The sequence below is a fragment of the Athene noctua genome, chromosome 5 (assembly GCF_965140245.1).
Source record: "Athene noctua chromosome 5, bAthNoc1.hap1.1, whole genome shotgun sequence".
Lineage (NCBI taxonomy): Eukaryota > Metazoa > Chordata > Aves > Strigiformes > Strigidae > Athene > Athene noctua.
In genome coordinates this window covers 7567832-7590148 of record NC_134041.1, presented here as the reverse complement: position 1 = coordinate 7590148, position 22317 = coordinate 7567832, and the positions used below count along the sequence as shown (strand labels likewise).

General features: G+C 36.1%; 1 protein-coding gene across 9 annotated transcripts in view; it reads left to right on the top strand.

Moving 5' to 3' along the window:
* Positions 1-22317, top strand: part of OSBPL9 (oxysterol binding protein like 9) — a 64830-nt gene that overhangs the window by 32562 nt on the left and 9951 nt on the right. For 6 of the 9 annotated variants that reach the window (XM_074906228.1, XM_074906227.1, XM_074906223.1 and 3 more), the window contains 7 exons: positions 5518-5613; positions 7572-7619; positions 12624-12653; positions 13503-13553; positions 17793-17831; positions 20807-20900; positions 21436-21537. In XM_074906228.1, the coding sequence (XP_074762329.1) occupies positions 5518-5613; positions 7572-7619; positions 12624-12653; positions 13503-13553; positions 17793-17831; positions 20807-20900; positions 21436-21537 (460 nt within the window). Of the gene's footprint in view, positions 1-4394; positions 4410-5517; positions 5614-7571; positions 7620-12623; positions 12654-13502; positions 13554-17792; positions 17832-20806; positions 20901-21435; positions 21538-22317 lie in introns of all 9 variants that reach the window. The other 3 variants (XM_074906229.1, XM_074906221.1, XM_074906222.1) reach the window with 2 other exon arrangements.

Genomic DNA, 22317 nt, shown 5'->3' with positions numbered 1-22317 from the left:
CTACCCAAACTTAGAAAAATTGTTCAGGTAATACCCCAAACTGTTTCAACCTCTAAGTGGACTCACTGTAGAGACAAAGGAAATTAAATTACTGTCAGTACAAAGGTGGGAAGTTTCTTACCACCATTAAAGTGAAAGGAATTAAACCCCCTAAATTGTTCTGTAGCTTGATATTGCCGTAATTTAAAAAAGGGGTTTACTTGATAAGTAGCAAATAGCAGTGTAAGAAAACTATATTCAAGCAAATGGATCTGGGATAGTTGCTGTGAAGAGTGATGCAGTGGCTTATTAAGAGTTACACCACAGCTTCACCAATATTTATGAGTTGGTACTGCTGCTGGAAGCAGTCCTGTCTCGCTTCTCCTAGCAAAAGGGAAGAGGCAATGTGGCAAGAATAGCTGAATGTGTGACTGGATTCAGAACTGGCCCAAATTAAAACTACTTTTCCTGCTGCACTGCCCTTCTGACCTTAGCTTTAACCCGGATTACCTTCCACAGTGAGTTGCTTATGTGGCAAGGTAAATGTTTATGCTGACTCAAAAGAAAGAGCAGAGTAAGGGTGAGAATAAACATCAGGGGAACTGATGTGTTTCTTGTTCACTTATGCCGGTGTAAGGTGTTTGTGGAACTGTGTGCTAGTAGCGGTTCACTTAATATCACCTTAACCAGGATTTTTGACCTTTCTAAAGCTGCAAACAAGAATAAAAGATTGAGTAAAAGTTTCTGATATGTTTTTAAGTATATTGTTACCTGCTGGCTTTCCAATGCTGCTTCTAGTGCGAGTCAAGAATACTAGCTTAAAACTAAGAACAGGTTCTTTTAGATTAAGAATATATCCAATATAGATGTGTTTCAAGTGCTGGGGGAAGGGCATAGACCTTAACAGGCATACTGCCCTCTTTCACATTTTGCTAATGACGTAACTATGATAGTGAATAAGCGTGTTATTGTGTGTAGGTAAATGAATGGGACTCTAGGATATACTTGGTATTTGTGAGGCTTCAGAATTGTAACCTACGCTATATAGGCAGAATTTTACATCAGTACATGAATACTTCTGTTTTCTGAACTCTGTTTTCCTAGAACACCTGATAACATCTGTAGCTACATAGTCTTTGTTAAGCTTTTTTTTTTTTTTTTTTTTTTTTTTTTCCCCAACGCAGAAATACTTTTTTTGAAAGAAGTGCAATATTCTGGCTGTTTGGAAGGCTTATATGCCTTCCAGAACTTATGTTTGTTTTTAAACTTGAGACATTTATATTTTAAGCTTTAAATATTACTTAAAAATTTAGCAGAAGGAAAAAAACCCAAGGTTGTCACAACATAAACACAAATAAGAAGACAAGAAGATGCCATTGTTCAGTGGTTTACTAGTCAGTTTGTCTTTTTCTTGAGTTTTCTATCAGTGGTTCTTACAGGCATTGTCCTACTCAACAAAGTCAAACATGCTGTATGCAGGGGATATGTTTCTGATGAGGTATTGCGGATGGAGGGAAAACACTGTGGTTCATGTCTTTAAACTAACTTCCATAAGATTTTTTTGTTGTTGTTGTTGGACTTGGAATCTGAATTAGATGAGTAATATAGCATAAGTATCTTCTAAAAGATTAAGTCTGCTCTGTAGAGCTTTCTCTTTTCCTTCCCCAGTAAAGCTCTTCTACAAGGACAGCTCTTGTCAAGTCTTCGCTGTTGCCTCTATCTTTGTTTCCCTGCCTTCATTACTGTTCATTTTCCACCAAGGTCATTATTGTAACGCTTGTGTTTGAGAAATATATTTGAATTTTTCTGGTATGCTGCTTCTAAGGATGATGCAATCTTTTCATCCCATCCTAGTTTGAAAGAAGTAGTCTAAATTAGGTTGTAATTACTTCTCAGTGTGGCCAAGTTTTGAATACAAACGCATTAATGGTATGTGTGACTTCTAATTTGGAGGACAAGGAAACAACATATAAAATGCCCTTAGTGCTAGCAGTTCTGCAATGGAAATAAGGCATCATATATGTTTTTAATTGGCTTATATTTTGTTGTTCCCCTCCTATTTACCCCCTCCAAAAAAAAGGTTGTGTATGAAGGGAATAATTTTGCAGGACTCCTAGCGTGAGGGTTCTTTTACTCAACTCCAGTAAACCCTTTCCTAGGATAACCATCCAGTCTGCTCACTCTCAGTTACTAGATATCATTCAGATCACACTGGGAGACCACTAACTGGGTAGGTTGGTGTGCTGCTGGGCCCTGCTTTCTCCTTTCTACCTACAGACATGAGGATTGACACGTGCCCTATAGCATCTAGTCTTTATGCTTTTGGTGTGTCCTGAAGAGGCAGGAGAAGCTATAGTAGAGAAGGAGGGATGAAGGAAAGAATTCTATGTTACTTTCTTCTCTTTTCTCTAGAGTTATTATCAATACAGGTTTCCTTGTGGGGAGGAGTCAGGTACCAAATGTATTGTTTTGGGAGGTGGTGGGCAGACTAGAAGTTATATAAATTACTTGCTTCTACAGCTGTTTCATCTTGTAATATAATTGTTCATTCCTTAAAACCTACGTGAGCACAGAGTAGTTGTTATTTGAGGGAAATAAAGTGTATTTATGGATAGATTTAGTTATTCAATGGAAAAACAGGTTATACTACTTTGAATTGGTATTTGGCAGTAAGAAAGAATCAGTGTATTTCTGAAGATTTAAAACAGTCTGGGTTGCTATTCTTTTTCATAATTTGAAGATACTTAATTTAGAATTACAACATGCCTTCAGCTGGAGAAGACCTGGAAATCACCTGGTTCAAGCCCCTTCTCATTGTGAGACCAGCTTCTACATTAGATCAGGTTGTCTAGGGTCAAATCCAGTTGAGTTTTGAACTCTGCCCTCCAAGGGTGGAGGTTCAACATCTGCAGGCGACTTCTTTTGTCGCTTTATGAATAGGTGAGCAGCATATAATACAAGTTTCTCATAAAAATTTGATTGCTAGTTCAGATGTGCAGTTCCCTAATTTACATGTTTAACAAGCTGTTAAATGCCATTCTATTGCTCTGCTCACCCATTTCTTTTGAAGCCTCATTTCCTACATGGCCAGGGAGGGAAGAAAGAGAAAGGGTCCCCTTTTTTCCTTTACTGTATCTTTGGGTGACCAGATTATGAAGAAATAAGGATTTGTTATGCAAATCTGCACTTTGTATATCTGTTCTTTCTAAACTAATGCTAGGCTTGGAATATTGATTTTCTTTGCTATTTAATACAGTGGGGGTTTTGTTTGCTGTTGCTAATCTTTAATTTTCCAATTATCTTCTGGTTTTCAATTTTTTCAACTAACCTGTCTTTATACAAACCAAGAGCAAACTAGTGAAATGCTACAGCCCTTCTCTTCAAAATTATGTTCATGTTTCATCTCTGTGCTATGTCAGCTTGACACTGTACTTGGTTCTATGGCTTTCTCGTTACGTTTATTGACATTTTAACTTTCTAATAGAACTTTTTCGGTCACAATTTTCACTCTGTGGTTGATGTGGATGTCTGCTCAGTTGTAACACCAAATGTTTTAATCAGCTTTTCCCTTAGTGCTAAGAGGCTGAAATTTAAGAACGGTGTTTTATCTTTAAGCCACGACTAAAAATACCAGATTGTTACATATTAGTAGTCACAGACTGGTGACTGAAATAAAAATCAGCATTTTGATGCAGCATACAGATAACTTGTACCATAAACTGTGTTTCTGTGTATAGTATCTTCAGCAGAAATTTTCTGTATAGTTCATGCAGTTTTGGTATATGAAACCTGACCTCCACAATTTTTTAACTGAGCGTGCTAGACTATTTGCTGAAATGATGCTGTTGGCTGCTATCTGAACAGACAGTTCTATTTTCAACAAGGAAATATAATACTAATTTCATATAGTTTCAGAGTAATTTAAACTTGACTAGTTTGAGGGAGTGTCAAAAGTGCCTTGGTTGAGAGGACTCTCCCTTCTGCCTATCAGTTTCTATTTGATAACTTGTTATACTGTGTGACTTTTGCCTTATCTTAATTTCTTAGCATAGTCAGAATGGTTGCTTTCTTTTCTTTTCTCCTCCCTCTTTCTTGTTTCAAACACTATTTCTAGATTTGTCCAGTGCAGACTGTCTAATACAGCATAAAGTATCTTCTTTTTTAATGCTGGTTCACAAACAGGTCTGTATGAATAGATTTACTCATGCAGAACTCATACAAAAATAAAATAAACTATCTGTATTGACAGAGCAGTGTCAAAGAAAACGTTATGCTGATTCAGAATTTTACAAATATGGATTACCCATCTTCTCCAGTATGAAATGTTTTTTTTTCCCCCACTGGCTGATCTTTACACATTCAGACTCTTGAGATTCTCAGCAGTCAAAACAGCACAGCTGATGGTTTCATAAGAGTTTGAAGATGTCATAGTTTAGATTAATGTGAATATGGGAGAAAGTACTTAGGGTAGTAGGAAAGTCTTGTCACTGCTGTGATCTTCTTAGGATTATGTTTCTGTTGTAACTGATGTTTGTTTCTGTATCCTTCACGGATTCTTTCCTCCTATATATTTCACTTGCATTGTACAGTTATTTTTTTTTAAAGCTGGGAATTCTTCAACATTTGTTTTGCAGTTGCATTTGCTTAAAAGGTATTATATCAATAAACCTTAAATGTGTTCACATAGCATATGTCCATGAAGTCAGAAGTAATCAGTTTCAAGAATCCTCGATTTTCCTTCCTGTAATTGAAGCTGTGATAACCCAGTTGGAGTTTGTTCGGGTTTTGAAATACATGTTTTTTTATCAGTTTAAAAGTAGGGATTATGTTATGTGCAGAAGTGTGCTTTGAGTATTACATTATTAAGGGAAACAAATTTGCAAGCAAGAAAATATAAAAACAGTCATTCTCATGGCACTGATACTTTGTCCTTGTTGGCTTGTGTGCAACAAAATGTAAGAAATCAAATCTAGTGACAGGGATGCAAATTATTATAGCTGTAAAGGAACTAGGGCAACCAGGAATAATAATTTTGAATTTTTCAGCTCAAAGGGGGGATCCATATTTAAGAAGAGATTTAGCACTGGTTAGTTCAATTCTTCACTAAAGAAGCTGTGCGTTGAGCAATATTGTCTGACGTGTGAAAAGTGCAGTCATCCAGTTGGGTATGGTTTTGTCTTCCTTAACTGCAATGGAAGAATATGGAATCACAAGACAGCCTTCAGAAAACCTTGAATTCTCCCTTATAGTTTCCAAAGAAACTTTACTTAGTGTAATTTAAGGGGATTTGTTCAATCATAAATAATAGAATACTCTGGTGTGTGGTGATTATACTCCCACTGAAAATGTGTAGCAATTTACTGTTACTCATTTAGCAGCAAATAGAAGACAAATGTGTTCAGCTGTGTGCCTGTGTTTGCACGCTGCAGGATGAGAGGCAAGGCAACATTTTCAGTCAGTTGGCAGGCAAAACCATATTTTTGTTATCTTTTTTTTCTCTCTTCCAAATCTAATTATATATTTGATTTTTATATCTAGGGTGTGGATTCAGGATTTGTTCCTAGCGTTCATGATTTTGACAAGAAACTTACGGAGGCTGATGCTTACTTACAGATCTTGATAGACCAATTGAAGGTATGGTAATGAACTGGTGTCTTTACTGTACTGGGAGTCTGCTTGTCAGTGTGGATTTCAAGGTCTGGTTGAAAGGAAGATCAACAGAAAGAGAGAGTCAGGTTTTATGCTTGGCACGTGTTCTAGTAAATGTGGGATGCTGATGTCTGCTGATGATAGAATTTTATTTTATCTTTCTCCCTAGCTTAGATGTTACATAAGTTCTAACTACTTCTGAAATAAAGATATTTTTAGTAGAAGTATAAAAATGAAAAGTTACAAGCTAAGGGCTGAAAAAAGCTGAAAATGGCTTTCTCTTAGAATGGAACTTGGGATTGTTAAAATAGAGTTAGAAAATTGCAATAACTCAAACAGATTTTATAGAATGGTTTACAATGGCTGAAACATTCTTTTGTTTATATAGTTTCATGGAAATGGCAGAGATAAATTTAATTGTAAAACATAATTAAATCGTTGTATTGCTCATACCATTTTAGAGTTTACCCTGAGAAAATTTTGTCGAGTAATATGTAACTACAGTTACAGATCATTTCAGGCTTCGCAGTAGTGATAGATAATCTGTTCTTTGTCCTTGAGTGAAAACATTCTGTAGAAATTTTGGACACATACAGTTCTTTTACACTTTGTACATGTATTTTAAGAGTAGGTGGGAGGGTGAGGAATGATGAGGTCATATCTCAGTACTCACCTTTTTGAGAAAAACAGTTTTTGCTGCTGGTTAGGACACTTTTCCCCATGACTCAGCAGGTTAAAATTGCTGTTAAGATTGCTTCAGTTCTGCTGGTTTGGATTTTTTTTTTTTTTTTTCCTGATATAATGGGCAAGTATTGCTTGTGGGATATTCAGCAAAAATTCAGTTGCAGGAGTGGGCGGAGAGGGGGAAGAGCATACCAACAAGAATGGAGGTAGGCAAAAGAGATGCAAACAAAATTCAAAGCTAAACTGCAAAGACTTGGTCAGGAGTTAGCTTTGTCTCCCACCCCGGAGCCATCTAGCATGCTTCACTGAAGGAAGGTATTTAAATCTTTACGCCTTCTAATTGTTATTTCAGGCCAATGGGGGGGGGAGGGTGTATGGGAATTAGTTAATAATGAAAGAAGAGTGAATTTGCGGATGAACCAAGACTACAGTCAGAACCAGAAATCAGCCCTCAAGGGAAAGGGAACACGAGTCGGTTTTAGACAGGCAGTTGAATGAAGAACTGTAGCTCACCTACTAAAAATTGCAGCCTCTTTTCTGAACAAGGGTGGATATGATGAAGTTTTGGTCATTACCCTTCATCTTTTTTCTTCCTTTAATAACTTGTTCTGAAAGGTTATTTGTATGTGCACCTTAGAGTACTCTTGGAGGCAATTTTTAACTGTTTCGATTCAGCTTGTCTTAAATATAGATTCAAGCTTTTCAGTAAGAATTTGTTTCATTTTGCCTAGCTGCATCTCATATTCCGCTTTTAAGAAAATAAATAGAAGCAAGTGCTAGCACATATCTTTGCAAAAGAAGTGCTTTACAAATCCTAGCATGTACCTGAATAACAAGGTACCTGGAAGGGTTGATAAGGGTTGAGTCTGTTTTGGTAAGCACTTTATATGCCCAAAGGTCTTTGCTGAAATAAAGAAAGGCAGTTTGATGTATTCTGATGAGCGTCACATTTATCACTTAACCTCACCTTTTTCTTCAAAGCCTGCTAGAACCGTATCAGACTGAGCTGTGGAACTAGCTGGGATCTGTGATACCATCTCTTGCAGGATGGGGATAATGTGAGAAATTAGTTACAAATTTGTTATATCACAAATGCTGAAAATAAATATTAGGCAAAAACTGCTTTGGGTCATAATACCAAGATTGTATAACTTAAGTATTTATTAAATGCTTTTCATTTTGAGATTTTGGTGCTTCTGGCTGTTACTATATGAAAAAATAACACTTGCAGTATTTTCACAAGTATATCTTTCTTTTAGCTCTTTGATGAAAAACTCCAGAACTGCAAAGATGATGACCAGAGAAAAGCAAGTACATTTTGTCTTAAATACTGTTTATTTTGCTTAATCAGATGGGTTTGTGCATCAATTTGCTATAGGCTATAGAAATTTAAAGTACAGTTCAAATTCATCAAGTTGTCAAAATCACTTAAACCAATATGAATAACTGATAGCATCATTTGTGTTGTGAATAGGTCGCAAACAGAATTTTTAATAATACTGGGTGTCATACCATTGAAAATGTTTTTAGTCTGTAGAAAATTATTACTTGTCTGTTATCCAACTGTGAAAAGCATTTTTAACTTAAATTTGCTATTTTTTAGTCTTTAACAAGGATGAGTGTTTAATGTTTGTAGGAATAGCAAAGCTATTCTGAAGGGGAAAAAAAATCTAAGAATCATGTATTTCACATTAAGCAGTCTGCATTCTGTGGAGTTCTGTGACTAACATGCCACGTGTTGCAGGTCTGTGAATACCATAATTCATTCACCTTGGGCAAGGATGCAAAAAATGTAGCTACTCTTTTAGCAAGGTTGTAATTCACTTGTGTATATTTTTTTGCATCCCCTCCTATTTCATTTCAAAGTCAAGTTTGTAGGTCAGAGTTCAATCACTGTTAAGAAAGGCTGGCACATACCTTGGGTGGTATGGTTATGGCATTAGGTAGCATGCAGGGTTTGTATGTTGATTTGTGTGGTGTGGAGGAGGGATTTAACAATTCCTTATGAAGGGTTTATTACTAAGGAGTTGGCTCTTGTTTTCAGCAAATGCAGTAATTTCAATATTGTAAAGTAGTGGTGTATTTCATCCTAATTCCCTCCCTCCCCCCAGTTTCACTTGTGAAAAACAAACTGATGTTCTCTTTGTGTTTGGTTTCAGTTTTGAAAACAGTTTGATGCTCTCTGTGATTAATTTGATTCTTTATAATGGTTCTGACCTTTCATGTGTTACTGATCTTGTTTGATGTGTTATGTGGCATCTTAGGGACTTGACAAGTGATGGTCCTTCCGGAGTTCTTTTGCACATACAGGCTTTTAAAATAACGTTGAAGTACAAACATTCTTTGTGTAAGCGCATTTAATCTGTAGACAACTGACCAAAAGAGTAAGATCTAAAGATTTTGTGTTTCTCCTTCAGTGTGTCTTCTCAGTAAGAGTTCTCCTTCAATTTTGACCTCCCTCCAGATGCTACTTTGCAGATCAGGCAGTACTTTCTTTTTCCCTGTGACAGTGCTTCTAATCCCTGGAGACTTTCCGCATGTTGTGCTGATTTCTTTCTTTATCTCTGCAAGGTATCTGTGGAACAGACAGATTGACTTTATAGAGAAAGCAGGAGGCTTGTTTAGAAGAGGTCAGCTTCCTCTGGTTTTAAATCTTGATGAGCGTAGCTATTACTATAGATTCCATTTATTCTCTATTAAAAATGAAAAAGACTCGACAAAGCACTTTTTTGATCATGTCTCTTCCTGTACTAAAGCAGCTAAGAGGTTTTTTGATACTGCATTTAGCAGTTTTCCTATTTGTTTATGGATGTATGGTTCAGCTATCAGACTATGAGCTGAGTGTAGCCTGCAGGATACTTCCATCCAACCCATAGTTTTTTCCTCTGAGGAAAGAAGAATTGGTTATTGAAGTGTTACATGCTTCCTGACTAGCTGAGTGCTGTTTTCTGCAACTGTTTATGGCCAGGCATTCAGAACCTGAGTTATTGTTTTTGGAAGTGTACAGAGCATTGGATGAGCTGGTTTTTAGTTACAAGTAATGATATAAGTGTTCCAAGATGCTTCAAGATCCCTTGGATATATTCTTTCTGAGACATGGTAATCTGTTGAACTTGGAAGAAGACAGTGCAGGTGTAGACTTGAATTTTGAAAACTGAGAAATATTGTGATTATCATGAATTCCCTGTGTTATATTGATGCTCCTGGTGGAAGTACAACTAGCACTGTATAATGGGATCATACTGTCTTGCAAACATAACCAGCAGTGCTGCCCATTTTGCCGAATCTACTGGTGGAGTACAATGTATGTATATCTGATTACGTTGGAAGTAAAGGAAAGTGCATGATCTGAGGGTACTGGTGTTTCAAGGTGAAGACAAGATAGGACCTTGCGTTCTTGCAGTGTTAGCAATGTTAGTGGTGAGAATTTGAAGTAAACTTTTCTGTTCAGTTTTGTGAAGTTATCTTGACCACACATATCAGGGAGAGTAAAACTATAAATATTCAAAAGCACCATAACAGCAAAGAGGTGTATATTTGTCAGGCTGGAGCAAAGCTGACTTAACAAGATTTTGGAGGGAAGTGTTGTCTGCTTAAGCTCTGTTTGGTTCACTTTTTTGTTGCAGTAAATCCAAGGCTGAGCACACAGGTTGCATCTTACCAATTCTGACCACGAGTCGGCTACCCCCATGTGCCTCTGCTACCTCTCTTTGATGGACAAGCTGATCCCTCTATAGTCACATGATTGTTGAATGAGGCAAATATAACGTTCAATGAAATAAAATCAGCTTTCTGTTGTATCACCAGTGGCTTTATGAAATCAGATGTACTCGGGAGGTACAACAAGCAGCAGGTAGATGGAGTAGTTTCAGCAATTTGATTAGATTACATGTAGCGCGTGGCTTTATTCTGCAAATGTAAGTCTGTAGGAAATTCATGTTTCATTTTACAATTGTGTATTCATTACCTAAAACTAGGGAAAATGTCTTATTAAAATCTTACCTTCATTAGTATTCAAAGAGTAGGGACATTGAAGAGAGAAAATTGTGATAACTTTTAGTAGTAAATTGTATTCTTTGATTTTATTGAGAATGTTTATCTTCAACATACCTCTGTTTACCTGCTTATGATTTTCCTTACCATTTTCTGTTTTTCTAAATAATTTATATTACTTTCTTCAGTGCGAGTTTAAACAAAAGATAATGAGAATAAAGTTACAAGGATTGTAGTGGCACATATATAGCAGTGTAGTTCAGTACAGTTGATGAGATGAGACACAAGCATTCTCCTAACTTCTTCTTCCTTGTCCACTTGTTTTTCTCTCCCCAGTGTCATCTCTATTGTGTGTTTGTATAAGATTTTATGGGGGGGGAGTTCTCAAACCTTATTTTATGCCTGCTTACATCACTGTTCTAGAATAACACATTGCTCATGAAAATCCAGAGACTTCCATATCAATGTTTTCTTAGCCCTAAAGAACAGGCAATGTTTTCTTAGCCCTAAAGAACAGGGGCAGTGCTCTTTAGAAAGGTCTTCCCAGGATCTGAGTTTGACTGACTTGTCAGCATTGTTCTCATAATTTTGTGTACATGTGAAGAAGACAATATTTCAGTTCCATGTGCTGTATTCTTGCAAGATAGCCCTACAGCACAAACGGGAAAAATACTGGATTCATGTATACTATTACTGCTTAAGTTGACCAGCTCGCAAAGAATTCATTTTCATAGGGGAAGAAATTTTGACTGTATAATTTGTGGATAGGCCTTGGAAATCAGGTGCCCTGAGGTTTTTCCCATCTTAAATCTGTGCGATCTTGGATAAATTACCCTTTTGGCTGTACAAGTGTGCAAGAATAACAATGTCTTAGTCTGGGTAGGAGGAAAACTGTGTGACTGAATAACATTATATGGCCTGACATCACTTTCAGATTTTCAGCAAAGATTATATTAATGAAGGGAATATACCAGTTTACTTGATGTGTAAATACTTTGTAACATGTTGGGGGAAAAAATAGGTAATAAATAATCAAACCTGCTGACAGCTGCCTACAGTTGGCTATAGAGTTTTGAGACGGAATGATTTATTTCAGCTGCATAATCTTTCATCTGACAAGATATGTATGTTTGGGTACATTGCCTATTCTATTTTGGTGCTAAAAGGCTCAAAACTTCACTGCTATCGTATTTAAAATGCTTTTTTCAATATATGTTGATAAAGTTTGGACTGGAATTATAGTAGAGACAGGAAAACCCAAAACAAAACAAAGGAATTTTTAGCTGTTGGCATATTTCTCTGATAGCAGCAGAAGTAAATATAATTTAACTTTGAGATATAACATCCCTGATATGCTATTACTGAGATCAGCATGGTCCAGTCTTTCTAGTGGAAAAGGCTGAAGGCTGTGTGCTGTTTGGCCACCTCTTGCCAATTAATCATGTATAGTATCCTTATGAATAGTATATAGAACAGAGTGTAACTGAAAAAATATTCCCAAGGTATTGGCTGGGAAGCCACCACTGCATTTATTTTCTTTTTAATCCACAAGCTGAGACTATTCATTTCTGTAGATACACAGATGCATGTTGTGCTCTTACGGTGTAGAATTTGGCTTGCAATGCTGTATGGGGAAAACAGTTCCTTTACACACGTTGATTATTCAAGAATCAAAAAGACTGTGACTCAAGTCACATGAGACACTCATATTAATCAAAACAAAGAGGTCCTGTAATTGAATTAGCAGCGATTCAGTGCTGAGTCCAATTTCATAATTTTGCCTTCTGCAGGCAGACCCAAGGACATCAACAGGATGCATATGCTTCTTAGATAGCTCATGCTTATGTATAAAATGGCATGCAGATGCCTTTGGCATGCCTGAAGTGCAGTTTCATGCAGGAAATCTTTATGAACCAGTGTTTCCAGATAAAATTAAGTAGGCAGATTTCCAGATGCGCTTTTTACTGGAGGCTTAGAGAGAGCAAGGATATGCGTGCACTGTTATTTTCCATGATTTTGAAAAAAATGTGCTTAACTGCATATGCTTCTTATACCTGAATGATGATAATTTCAAGTCATGTTGATCACTGAAGTTCCCAACTATGTCATCTTTAAACTTTAATTATCAGTTTGATTTCTGTCTTGTCAATTACAAAATGAAAATTGTGTCTATATACAAAAAGAGTCTTTAACATGTTGGTTGCTTTTTTTCCCTCCCTCAATTTAAGATTAAAATACAGTGCTTGTACAGTATTTAAGTCAAACTAGATGCTGGAAATTGTGTCTTTAACCACGCTATTTTGATTTTACTTTTACAGAAAATTGAAAGTCTCAAAGAAACAACCAGTGTAAGTTTCTTTAATTATTATATATTATATATCAATTCTGAAATTCACCTTATTGTCTTGGGAAAGTTTTTAAAGCTTTTTATAGAAAAGTGGGAATCCATATTAGGTCCAACAGTGTGACAGCAGAGGCAGCCTGCTTCTGGTGCTGTGTTCAGATTTATGTCTAGCACCTTAGAATCATAAAATCATAGAATAGTTGAGGTTGGAAGGGACCTTTGAAGGTTTGGAGTCCAACCCCATGCTCAGAGCAGTCAGCTAGAGCAGGTTGCCCAGGACCAAATCTAGTTTGGGTTTTGAGTAACTCCAAGGATGGAAGCTCTAAAACCTCTCTGGGCAACTTGTTCCAGTGTTTGATCATCCCTAGAGTAAAAAAAGTGTTTAAGGTGATTTTCCTGTATTTCACTTTGTGGCCATTGCCTGTTGTCCTGTCACTGGGCACTGCTGAGAAGAGTCTAGCTCCGTCTTTACAGCCTGCCATCCCAGTCAGATATTGACAAGATCTCCCCTCAGCCTTTTCATCTCCACATTAAACAAGCCCAGCTCCCTCAGCCTCTCTTCACATGACAGTTTTCCTGCTTGCAGCGCTCTGAGAGTTTGAAGCTGACCTCCATTTCACCCTGACAACCTGTGTTGTATGTGGCTTTGGAAACTTCAGTTTTCTACTACTATGCTTTTGTTGCTGGAAAAAAAAGGGGAAGGGAAAGTAGGGGTTCTACAGAAGCAAATGTGCATTTAGTTCTTGCCCAGTATTTCAGTTACTATTCTGTATAACTTATAAAAGTACCTGTAAATACAGAATATTGTAGGATAGTAATAAATCTTTTTTCCCTGTTATTTTTGTTTTCCTAGAGCATGGTAGAATCAATAAAACACTGCATTGTGTTGCTACAGATTGCTAAAGTAAGTACACTGCAAACTATTATGAATTTTAATTATACAGCATTAATCTGTGTGAAAACAAGTGAAATGTAAAAGTGCCTTCTATATGATCCAGGGTATGTATATAAAAAAATTGGTATAAGTTGGTTTATGCTACTATTTTAATGAAGTTTCTCTCTGCTGAGTTCCACAGCAGACAGTCCTATTAATGTTTGTGCTAACAGCCATGTTGATGACACAGTTTTTGTTTGAGATAAACTTTCTTTTGCAGAGTTTTATATTAGACTAAGAACTTAAACATAAGGGTGACAAATTAGAAACTGAAGAAAACTCTGCTTTCTGCTTCAATTAAGAATGTGACTAACAAGTAGAAAAAGGGAGAATTGTGATGTGAATAATCTCAACCGGTTTGTCAAGGTTTTTCATAGGTCTGAAGTTCATTATAATGTTGGAACTTCTTGAAGTAAGAATTTTATTATTTGACAATGCAATATGGGTAATGCACTTAACGCTTTTCACTTAAATGTTTTACTACTTTTTAAAATTTAGTGAGATTTGGATTTACTTTTCTGTCAGGTTCTGCTCTTAGAGGCCTTCATGTACTTTATTTAGGATATGTTAATTATGGAGCTGCTGATTTATATCTTGTGACCCAAGTGAAGCAAGACTGTGCTTTGTAAATTAATTTAGAGTATTTTCAAAATTCGGAGGCTGAATTTAATCAGAATACGTTCTGATTTATTCAGAAATAGGTGTAGGCTCTTCTTTCTGTAGTCTAGATCAACTTTTTTTTTTTAGCCTTCAAATACAGTACTGCTGTTTGTCTTCATTCTAGACGCCAGATACATTGTACAGAATTTTGAGGCTAATGAAAATTGAAGTGGTTAGAACCTTGCAGGATCAGAAGTCATTTACTAAAAGGATTAGTGCATATTTTGTGAAATTCAGATTTCAAATCAGTAGTTTAAAAATTCTGAAGAAAAGTTTATACAAAACCAAAAATATTTTACAAATAGTAGGGTACGTTGAAATAGTTTTGTGCCACATGAATCAAGAGCTAGAACAGTCTTTATTTCACATGGTGATACTATTGGAATCCATCACTTTAGTGACAGCAACAAAAGCCTTGTTGGTGCTTAATAATTTTCTGTTATTTAGTACTGGGTATATTTAGAATTGTTCTAGTACAGTGAAACCAGTAAACTGTATGTCATTCTTTGGGGATTTGGTGGAGACAGTTATAGGTAGATTAGATGGTAGTATGGTAGTTTTCTTACACAGCTATATGTGATTTGCTGTGTTACGGTAGCTGTTGGAGAAACTGTGTGCAACAAATTACTTGTTCATTTTTTGTTAATTACTGTATTAATGTATTTAATAGTTATTATTTTCATGAAGGTTTAATTCCTGTGAAATTTTGCTATTTTTTAAAAGCTCTGCTATGTAATTAGCAAATCTGAAAGAGCAGAGTTAAAATCCGCTTTGCAGGTTCTTGATCAGAGCTGGTAATAGGTGTTTGAGTTAGCTTTCTTGTTTCTATTGAATATCAAATTCCATTTCTGCTATGGGCAGGTTTATTGAGGGATAGACAAATACGACTGCTTATCTTGCACTGATGCTAAGTGTATTTTGCAGTTGGTTAGGTCGTTTGCTGATAATGGACAAAACTGAATTTATAGTGGCAGATGTAGTAATTGTATCAGGTTTGGTTCTTTATTGCTCCCACTCCCATATAAGTGTAAAGGTAGGTGGAATTTGGGTTCCCCAAAGATGCTAAGATTTGCTTTCTGTTAAGCTAAATCAGTCCCTGAAGTCCTTTTAGTACCAGTAAATATTAACCAGTGTAAATAGATGGGTTTATCCATTGAGGAGTGGGGGTTTCTTTGGTTCGTTTTGCTAAACCATATCTAAATCTTTTTTAGAGCTATTGAAGATAAGGTTGTTTAAATGAGTGATTTATGCACAGCTAATTGGAAGATGTTGATCCACATACAGTGAAAAATACCCTCTATAAATCTTCCCACTATTTTAATAACCTTTATTCTGCTTCATCTCTTCATCATCATCTTCTCTCTCTCTCTTAGGCAACTGTACTTGTTGACTACATGGCAATTCTGTCGTGTGTCGTGTCCCCTCCCCTTTTCTATAAACCGTGTTGGTATCCTGATTTCTTACTGCTGTAGGAAATCAAGAACATAGGGTTTTTTTGTTTTGTTTTTACAGTTCTGTAAGTTGCATGTGTATGAAGCAATATATATGTTAAAATGTATTGTGTCTGACTGATAGCTTTTTGTTCTCCAGTATAGAACCTTTTAAGATTCTGCAAGGTTTTTTTCCCCCAAAGTTGCATGTAAGGCAAGTATGGCTGCTGTCTTACACTGCTGAAAATAAATCATATCAACACCACCCCTGCACCCCATTTTTACTTCTACAGTGCCTTTCATATTAGGAGACAGACTTCACAGTTACCTTTTGGTTGTTTGCATACTTTGAAAACAGTTATTACTTCTCTATATACTCAGAGCATCTCTCTGTTTCGAACACACAGCTGTTTATTATTTGGATGATTTTGGTACATTGAGGCAAACCTGGTTTTTTTTGTGTTTTGGGTTTTTTTGTTTTGTTTTAATTGTGTGTTAAGTTGAGCTGTTTCATGGACTCTTAAAACAACCTGCCAGAGGACTTGGACAGTTAAATTTTCATTAAACTTACTGGTAAATCAAGTGTGTAATCATGCCACTTGTACTCAGGTGACCCAGGGCATTTTCAAAATAAGGAAGTAAATACCAGCTAAATAGAAATATGTTGTTATAATACTTACATCACTTATCAAAAAGCAATCAAGATAAACTAAGTGGGATGGATAGGTGGAACATTTGCCTCGTGTTGTCCCCTTTGCATGGATGGTAGTTGGTGTCCAGCTTTGCTGATGTGTGTGTTGTAAAATGTATGTAATGGTCTGTCAGTGTAGCAAACTACAGTCTTGGAAATGTATGTTTTATGAAGTAGCGTTTATAATTTAGATATTTATTTTTCCATCTTTGCCTTCCTTTTTTCACTCCCTCATTTCTGGTCAACCTTGCCTTCCTTACCTCATCAAGATGCCACATTGCTGATGTGCATTACTGAGATAGGATAGCAAGCTTTGGTACAAAAGCAGCATCTTTGTGTTTGATTTCTTAGGTCTTAGAGATGATAGCATAACATGGAAATTTTGTATATTGAAAAAAAAAAAAAAAATTTGGACTCCAGTGTTACTCTTTCTTTTTTGTTTGTAAGTTTGCAACCCAATGGAACTCATTAGTGTCATTTTTGTTATGGAAAGCCTCGCCTAAAAAATGTCATCTAGCAGACATGAAATTTGAGCAGTCTATTGCCAACGATACAAGCTAAGCAAACATGTATGAGGTATCAAAACATAAGTATGTGCCAACTTTATTAATACTATTTACAGCTTTTTTTTTTTTTTTCCCCTGGTCCTCCTGACTTGTAACAGCTGGAAATCTGGGGAAATACACTGCAGACAAGTCTCAAGGTTTACACTGAACAAAGTTACAGATTGATATACTGGCTGAACTTTGCTTCAGAAATTATTTGGCTTAGTGTTCATTAGAATTTATACTGTTGCTGGAACAGTGTAGATGGGCATTAATTTGTCTGTTGCTAGTGTAATTTCCCCTGATGACACTTTTATTCCATGCATTTCCTGCTCTTTTACGCATGCTTCTAGGCAAAACCCCCCAAATCCTAGATTGTAAATAATTTAAAAAAATGTTTAAATCTAGTGGATACCAAAAAACTAATGTTAGAAACATTTAACTTATAAAGGCACTTCTGCCTTTCAGAAGCAAAAAGTGCTTTTGAAAGCTTGACCTGTATGCCTATCACAGTTCTTCAGAAACTGAGAACCTCATGTCTTTCAGTTTTCAGGGACTCATTGGTGCTGCAGTGTTTTGGGGGGCTTTTACCTATTTGGGAAGAACCTACGTTGTAAAGCATCATTATATTCTGCAGTGCAGAAAGGCTATTTTAAAAATTGTTCAAACTTGTGTGGGCAGATCCTTGGAAAACCCTAATCTTCAGAGGTGCAGTGGCTGTGTATAGGATTGTTTCTTCTTAGTTACTGTATCACATGATGAGGAACATTTTATGGCTGACAGTGTAAACATTCCTGACAGAAACTTGCTGTTCTCACTTAACACAGAACTGATAAGTCATACAAGATTGTTATGTTGATATTTTTAACATTTTTTCCTTAAGGACCAAAATAATGAGGAGAAGCACGCAGATGGACTTATAGTAAGTTTAAATCTAATCTTTATCTCCCTTTATTTCTGCAGAACATGTGAACAGAGACCTGAATTTCCACTCATTTTGCAACATAACTTCTTCCTTTCTCTAATTTACTGCTTCAAGTGTCTTGTTAAAATTCCTGTCGAGTCATTAGCTTCTGAGGTTGGCTAACACCCTTGCCTTTAGCAGATATAGTGATCAGTTTTAAACTGAGTGCCTTAAATGGCAGTATTATGACTGAACACTTCAGATAAAAATCTGCCATGTGAACAGATGAAAGGGAAATTATTGGAATAGAAATAGTTTTGTGTTCCATCTGAAGTATCTTTTATGTATGAAATAGATCAGCTATCTGTGTGCTTCAAGTAGTTTGTCTTTTCTACAGCATTGCTCATTTGATGCAAAGTTGTATCATGTCTGTTTAAGCAATGTTTCTTCTTTAATATAACTTCTGCATTTTTAATGTAACTTCATTATCTTTGGTTTCAGTCACATGTGACTTCTCTTTCTCTGTTCTCTTTTTGTCACTTGAGTACATTTCAGATACTTTTAATAGGAGATTGGTTTCAGTAAAACATAACTCTAAAACCCATAGTTTGTTTTCATTACAGCTAACAATAATTCCCAAGTTTTATTGTCTTTCTGTTATATACAGATTTAGCAGTATGATTTTCTGGTATGAACTCTGGAGTAAAGATGCACATACAGATTTCGGTTTCATGCTTACCATAACAATTGCCCCGTGGTGAGTCATGTAATTCAGGTCTAAGTGTAAGGAATAGGTTCTGTTATGTGCCGTGGAAAAGAGAGGTTATGCAGCTAGACACTACCACAGGCAGAGGTCGTATGCACATTGGATCTGCAACTCAGAAATCTCATATAGATATTAAAACTTACTATAGTCTGAATGTGATTAATCACTATTCTAATTGTCAGTGGGCTGGCTTATGCTGAGGAGAAGAAAAACGTATTTCTGTAAGAATATATTAACTGATGCATCAGTGATTGTGAAGACTGAATTTTTGATGCTGTTGAGGTCAATGTTAGTTTGAGCTAAAGGTCAGGCAGGAATCACTTAGGCAGCAATCTGATCAATGTTTGATACCATGGTGGGATGATGGTCTTGTTGCTTCTGCGTGGTTCTTTTTGAGTTGTTAGAGTAGAAAACTTTCAAATGTGGCTTCATCTGTTTCTAAACCATGAAGGCATACCCCAAAATGCCTAACAAGAAACTCCAGTTCATATTGCAGTGTAGAGAATAGTTTGAGGATAAGGTTACAATTCGGCATACAAAAATCAGAGTTACTTTAGGGTTTTTTTCTATTATCACACCAATGTTCTGGATATATATTGTTTCCCTAAAACTAGGGGAGCTAGAGATAGCAATAGCATCCTGTGTATCATAGGACCATCTTCATTTTTAGGATTCTTAACTCTGAATTAGAGAATAATGATTTTAAAGTGTGAAATATGTGGGACAGGGACCTACCTGTGTTGCATGCATAATTGCACAAGCAGTTGTAATGTGTAAGGGGGACATTGATTTTGTGCTGGAATACAGTGAAGTAACAGTCTATGTACTGGATTATTTATTTGTATGCTTGTTAGGAACACCAATGAAAATGTAGAAAGCTATTTTTATGCCATTTTTTTTTTAACTGGAGATTTTTTTAAATAACCAGAGAATAATACTTTTGTTTTCAACTAAATAAATTCTGTGCTATAAAATAAAAATAATACTCTTCACTGCTTCACTGATTTTAAATGTAGAATAAAGTTCAGAATAACAGTTAACCAAGAAAGGGGGCAAGAAAGACATTTTCCTTTTGTAGGAAAATGGGAGGAAGAAGGTTAAAATGACCCTGTTTCAGTCTGCAAAGAGAAATTAATAGACTTAAGGGAGGGAAGAACAGTTAGAGACTCTCTTCTGATGTTTTGAATATTGATCTAAAAAGAGGGTTGAAATAAACATACTGACTAAATTCAAAGACAAAGCTCATCTACCTCTTTTTAAAAAAGAACTTTTTTAAAAGTAGACAGTATTGTATGACCTCCCAGTGCTTGATATTCTTTAGTTTAAGCACAGTAGCAAGATTTCCTAGCAAATTAAGGCAAAGATTTTAATAGTTCTGACATAGGTCAATATTTTTAAATTGCAAGATGTTTGGAAAAGGGTTTCATGTGCCTTTTGTCCAACTCACAACCCAGAACAACGAAGTACTGGTTGTTGCATGTAAACATAGATAGCAAACAATACTTAGGTGATAAAGTTACAGGCCAGTGAAGCAAGGCAAAATCATGTTAGTTTGGATTAAAAGATGTTGCAATTCAGATTTCCAAGAGGCTTGTTGTGTAAAAGCCAAGAATATATACTGAAGTCAGTGGCTTTTGTGAGTGTCAAATTGAACTGGTGCTTCATTTTCAAAGTGTCCACATTCATAAAGAGGTTGAAATGTCCTCTACTGGAGACACACTGAGAACTGTCAGCTTGGCTTGGAAAGAGTTTTGGCACAAAGCTGCCTCGTGGCTGTAAGCATGCTGGTGATTCCTGTTGTAATTTATGGGTTGATTTAGTGTGGTCTGGACAAATAAATTTTTGAAAAATGGCTTTTAAAAATACAGATGACCTAGCCTACTTTTTGCCAGATAATTTGCATCTAACTTTCCTCTCTTTGCATGCAGTATTTATTAATGGACATTGGAAGGAATACCAGAAGCTAGAACTTGAAATAAGAATTCTTTATAGGACTCAGATCTGTAGCAAATTCAGTTTAGTGTAAAGTCTATGTAAAGAACTGAAGTATTACCACTTTGAAAGTATTTCTCATGTCCTCAACTGTCAATTTGTGTTTCACTTCCTCTCTCAGGAATTTGCTATCTTGCATTTGGGCATTTCTTCTACTCACAATGTTCTTGCTATCTATGCTTTTTTTTTTTTTTTTTAATTGAGAAAAAATGTGCTATTGTTTCTTTTGTCTCAGAGCACTATAAACCCTGTTGACGCAGTCTATCAGCCCAGTCCTTTGGAACAGTCAGTGATCAGCACGATGCCTTCCCAAGCAGTTATACCTCCAGGTACGGCGTGCTGAAAGAACCTCAGTAGAAATGTTCAGAAGCAATCTAGATGGAGGGGCTGCTTAATGGTGGGTAGCTTCTGTGTCATATATGCAATACAGGTGCACACTGCACTTAGTGGTGCATGCTCACCACAGTGGTGCAAAGGAAGGGAAAGGGGCAGGAGGCATGGAGCTTCCTTAGCCCTCAGGTAAATCTGCCTCTAGTTCTGTGGATATGCTGATATATTTTACTTGCTCTAAGTTACTAGCTTACATTTCTAATATGCTTTCTTAAAATAAATGAAGCTATAATTTTCAGGAAAGATAAATGCTTTCTAGCTAAATATCTGCAATTTTTAAAAATGCCATCTTTGCTTAATAATAAAAAAGAGCTAGATAACAATGACAGAAATGTGTTTCTCTCTGAATGGCTTTTAGAGAAAAGGATTTCATTTTTGGTGAGGTGAAATAATGTGGAATCTCCTTCCCAACAAAAATATAATTCTCATATTTAAATGTGAATTTTGGGTTTAACGTATCAAAATATCCCCTAGAACCTGCTCAGTTGTGCAAGTCAGAGCAGCGACCCTCGTCTTTGCCAGTGGGACCTGTAGTAGCATCACTTGGAAATCAGACTCCAACACCAAATAGTACAGGTACAGTTCTGTGTAACTGTCTTAACTGAAGTACAGGAAGCAAAACCTGACTATATAGTGTTTGTAACCTAATGTAATTAGCTGTTATTAACTGTATTGCCTACATCTTGCTTTTAATCAGCATATATTTCAGTGTTGTGTCAAAATCGGTTGTTCTGCACTTTCTCCCCACCGTGTTTATGTAATACATAGGAGTATTGCCAGCTTTCTTTTTTGTCTCCATCATTGTAATCTTGCAGTAATCAGCACGAGAACTTTGCAGTTAATATGTTGTGTGTGGCCTTTGGGTTTTTTAAATCATCGATTCCCTCCTCTCCCCCACAAGAAATAGCATTTGTTGGGCTTTTTAAAACTACAGTAGATGCTTTGAAGCAAAAGTTGCTATAATGTATATGAAATTGCTGTTTACAATCTGTTTACAGCTTCTGTAATACTTAAGGATTTCTTTTAAATGAGTCACATAGTTAACATATTTCTTATTACCCGTGTTGACTGTTGCTTCCTGATCAGTTGTATTCGTTATATTTTCCAATCATGCTAAAACTCTCACGGTTCCCTTCCAAGTTTTTTTCTTTTTTGTGTAAATGATTTGTTGCTACTTTATTACTACCCTTCCTTCCCAGAACACTACTAATACATTCCTTGAACAGTATTTGTCCCAGTCTGAAAATGAAAAATAGCACTGCTGGTTTTTTTTTCCTGCCAGAAAGTTCTAGTTTTTAGGCTCACTCTATGCAACTCTCCTTCTAGTTAGTTTCTGATGATTGTTGTGTAAATACC